Source organism: Corylus avellana, chromosome ca1, assembly GCF_901000735.1.
Source record: "Corylus avellana chromosome ca1, CavTom2PMs-1.0".
NCBI lineage: Eukaryota > Viridiplantae > Streptophyta > Magnoliopsida > Fagales > Betulaceae > Corylus > Corylus avellana.
The window spans coordinates 37,185,045-37,186,781 of NC_081541.1; the positions used below are offsets into that span (position 1 = coordinate 37,185,045).

A 1,737-nucleotide genomic window follows, 5' to 3' on the forward strand; every position below is an offset into this window, starting at 1 on the left:
TTGTAATTTGAGGGAAGAATGTGGACTTAACCCAAAAATAAATAATGTAAATAACGTTGAAGTTCTTGGGATAAAGTAAATGAAGTTAAAGTATATATCCAGAATACTAGTTAAACGATGGTACCCATCCTTTTATAAGTTTTAAGACTTTGAATAACTAATATTTAATATGACATTCATCCTATCTTCATAATTTACTTCTTGTTTTAGTTAGTTATATTACGCATTGAGCTTTAATGTTAACATTTAGTTTTCCAACCTATAAGGTTAAATTGTTTGTCTTTATACTATTGTAGTTTATATATTATTAGCTTTTGTTTCTCTCTCTTTGAAAAATTATACTTGCTCTTCTAAAAGGTACAGCAAAATTGCAATGTTCTCTTAAATTTTAAAAAGTTTCAATTGACGAAAACACTACTTATCCCTTTCACTTAGACCCTTCCAATAGAATATTTTGTTAAATCTGACAGAATGTAAGTAAAATGTCCATTATACCCCTATCATTTCTCTAAAAATAAGATTATGTCAAACGACTTAAAAAAATTCACTATCCTTGAAGACCCACGACTTGGTCATGGGTTTCCAGCATAGTGTTTTTTTTAATTTTTTATGTGATGCAGGGGTGTTATTTTCTCAATTTCGTCAGATTTAATGAAAAATTCTAACGGAAATGACTATGTGCAACAACTAGGTACTTTTGGGGGGATCAATTGAAACTCTTCAAAGTTTGGGAACATTGCAATTTAGGTGTAAGTTTTAGGGAGTGAGTACAATTTTTAAAACTTTTTTGGGATAAAGTGGGACTTTAAGATGTAAATAAACAATGCAGGAGGTGGAAAGTATTGTCCCTCCAAGATATAAGGAATTTCGGAACCATGATGGTTTTACTCCTAGGGAATTGTTTACGAAGAACCATAAGGGCTTGATGAAAGAAGGAGAGAAATGGATGAAGGGCACTGCAACTTCTTGTACAGTAGTAGGCGCTCTCATTGTTACTATTATGTTTGCTGCAGCCTTTACTGTTCCAGGTGGTAACACACAAGATACTGGCTTCCCTATATTCTTATATGAAAAAGTGTTCATGCTCTTTATAATCTCTGATGCCTTGTCGCTCTTTTCCGCCACAACTTCAGTCTTGATGTTTTTGGGAATCCTAACTTCACGCTATGCAGAAGACGATTTCCTTGAATCCTTGCCAAAAAAGATGATCATAGGCCTTTCGACTCTTTTCCTTTCCATTGCAACCATGATGATAGCTTTTTGTGCTACTCTTTTAATTATGCTACAGGGACAATCATGGATAATCATTCCTGTCATTTGTTTGGCTAGTGTACCCATCACCTTATTCGTATTGATGCAGTTTCCCCTTCTCGTTGAGCTGTTCATTTCAACTTACGGACCAGGTATCTTCGATAAGAACATGGAGCGATGGATATAACTTTATTCATTTTGATGTATAATGTAAACGTCCTCCACTAAGAATTGGCATACCAGCTGATAAATTTTCTGTTGGTTTATTTTGCATATTTTGTGATTCATTCGGCTGGTTTTAGACCAATTATCATTTAATCTTTTTATTTTTTATTTTTTATTTTATATTGTTCCAAATATAATCTCTTTGAAGCACGCACACCAGCACATGACATCATTTGGGCACCGCCGGTTCATGTCAGGTCCCCCACTGTACCTTATCAATCAATCCATTGGAAGTCAAGCAAAAATAACATCAAATTATGA

At 33.9% G+C, this 1,737-nt stretch overlaps 1 protein-coding gene across 1 annotated transcript in view; it reads left to right on the top strand.

The window, feature by feature from the left end:
* LOC132171387 (ankyrin repeat-containing protein NPR4-like) overlaps positions 1 to 1,438 on the top strand; it is a 4,438-nt gene extending 3,000 nt beyond the window's left edge. The window contains exon 2 of the mRNA XM_059582697.1: positions 830 to 1,438. Coding sequence (XP_059438680.1) covers positions 830 to 1,438 — 609 coding nt within the window. The remainder of the gene's footprint in view (positions 1 to 829) is intronic.
* Positions 1,439 to 1,737: the final 299 nt, after the last annotated feature.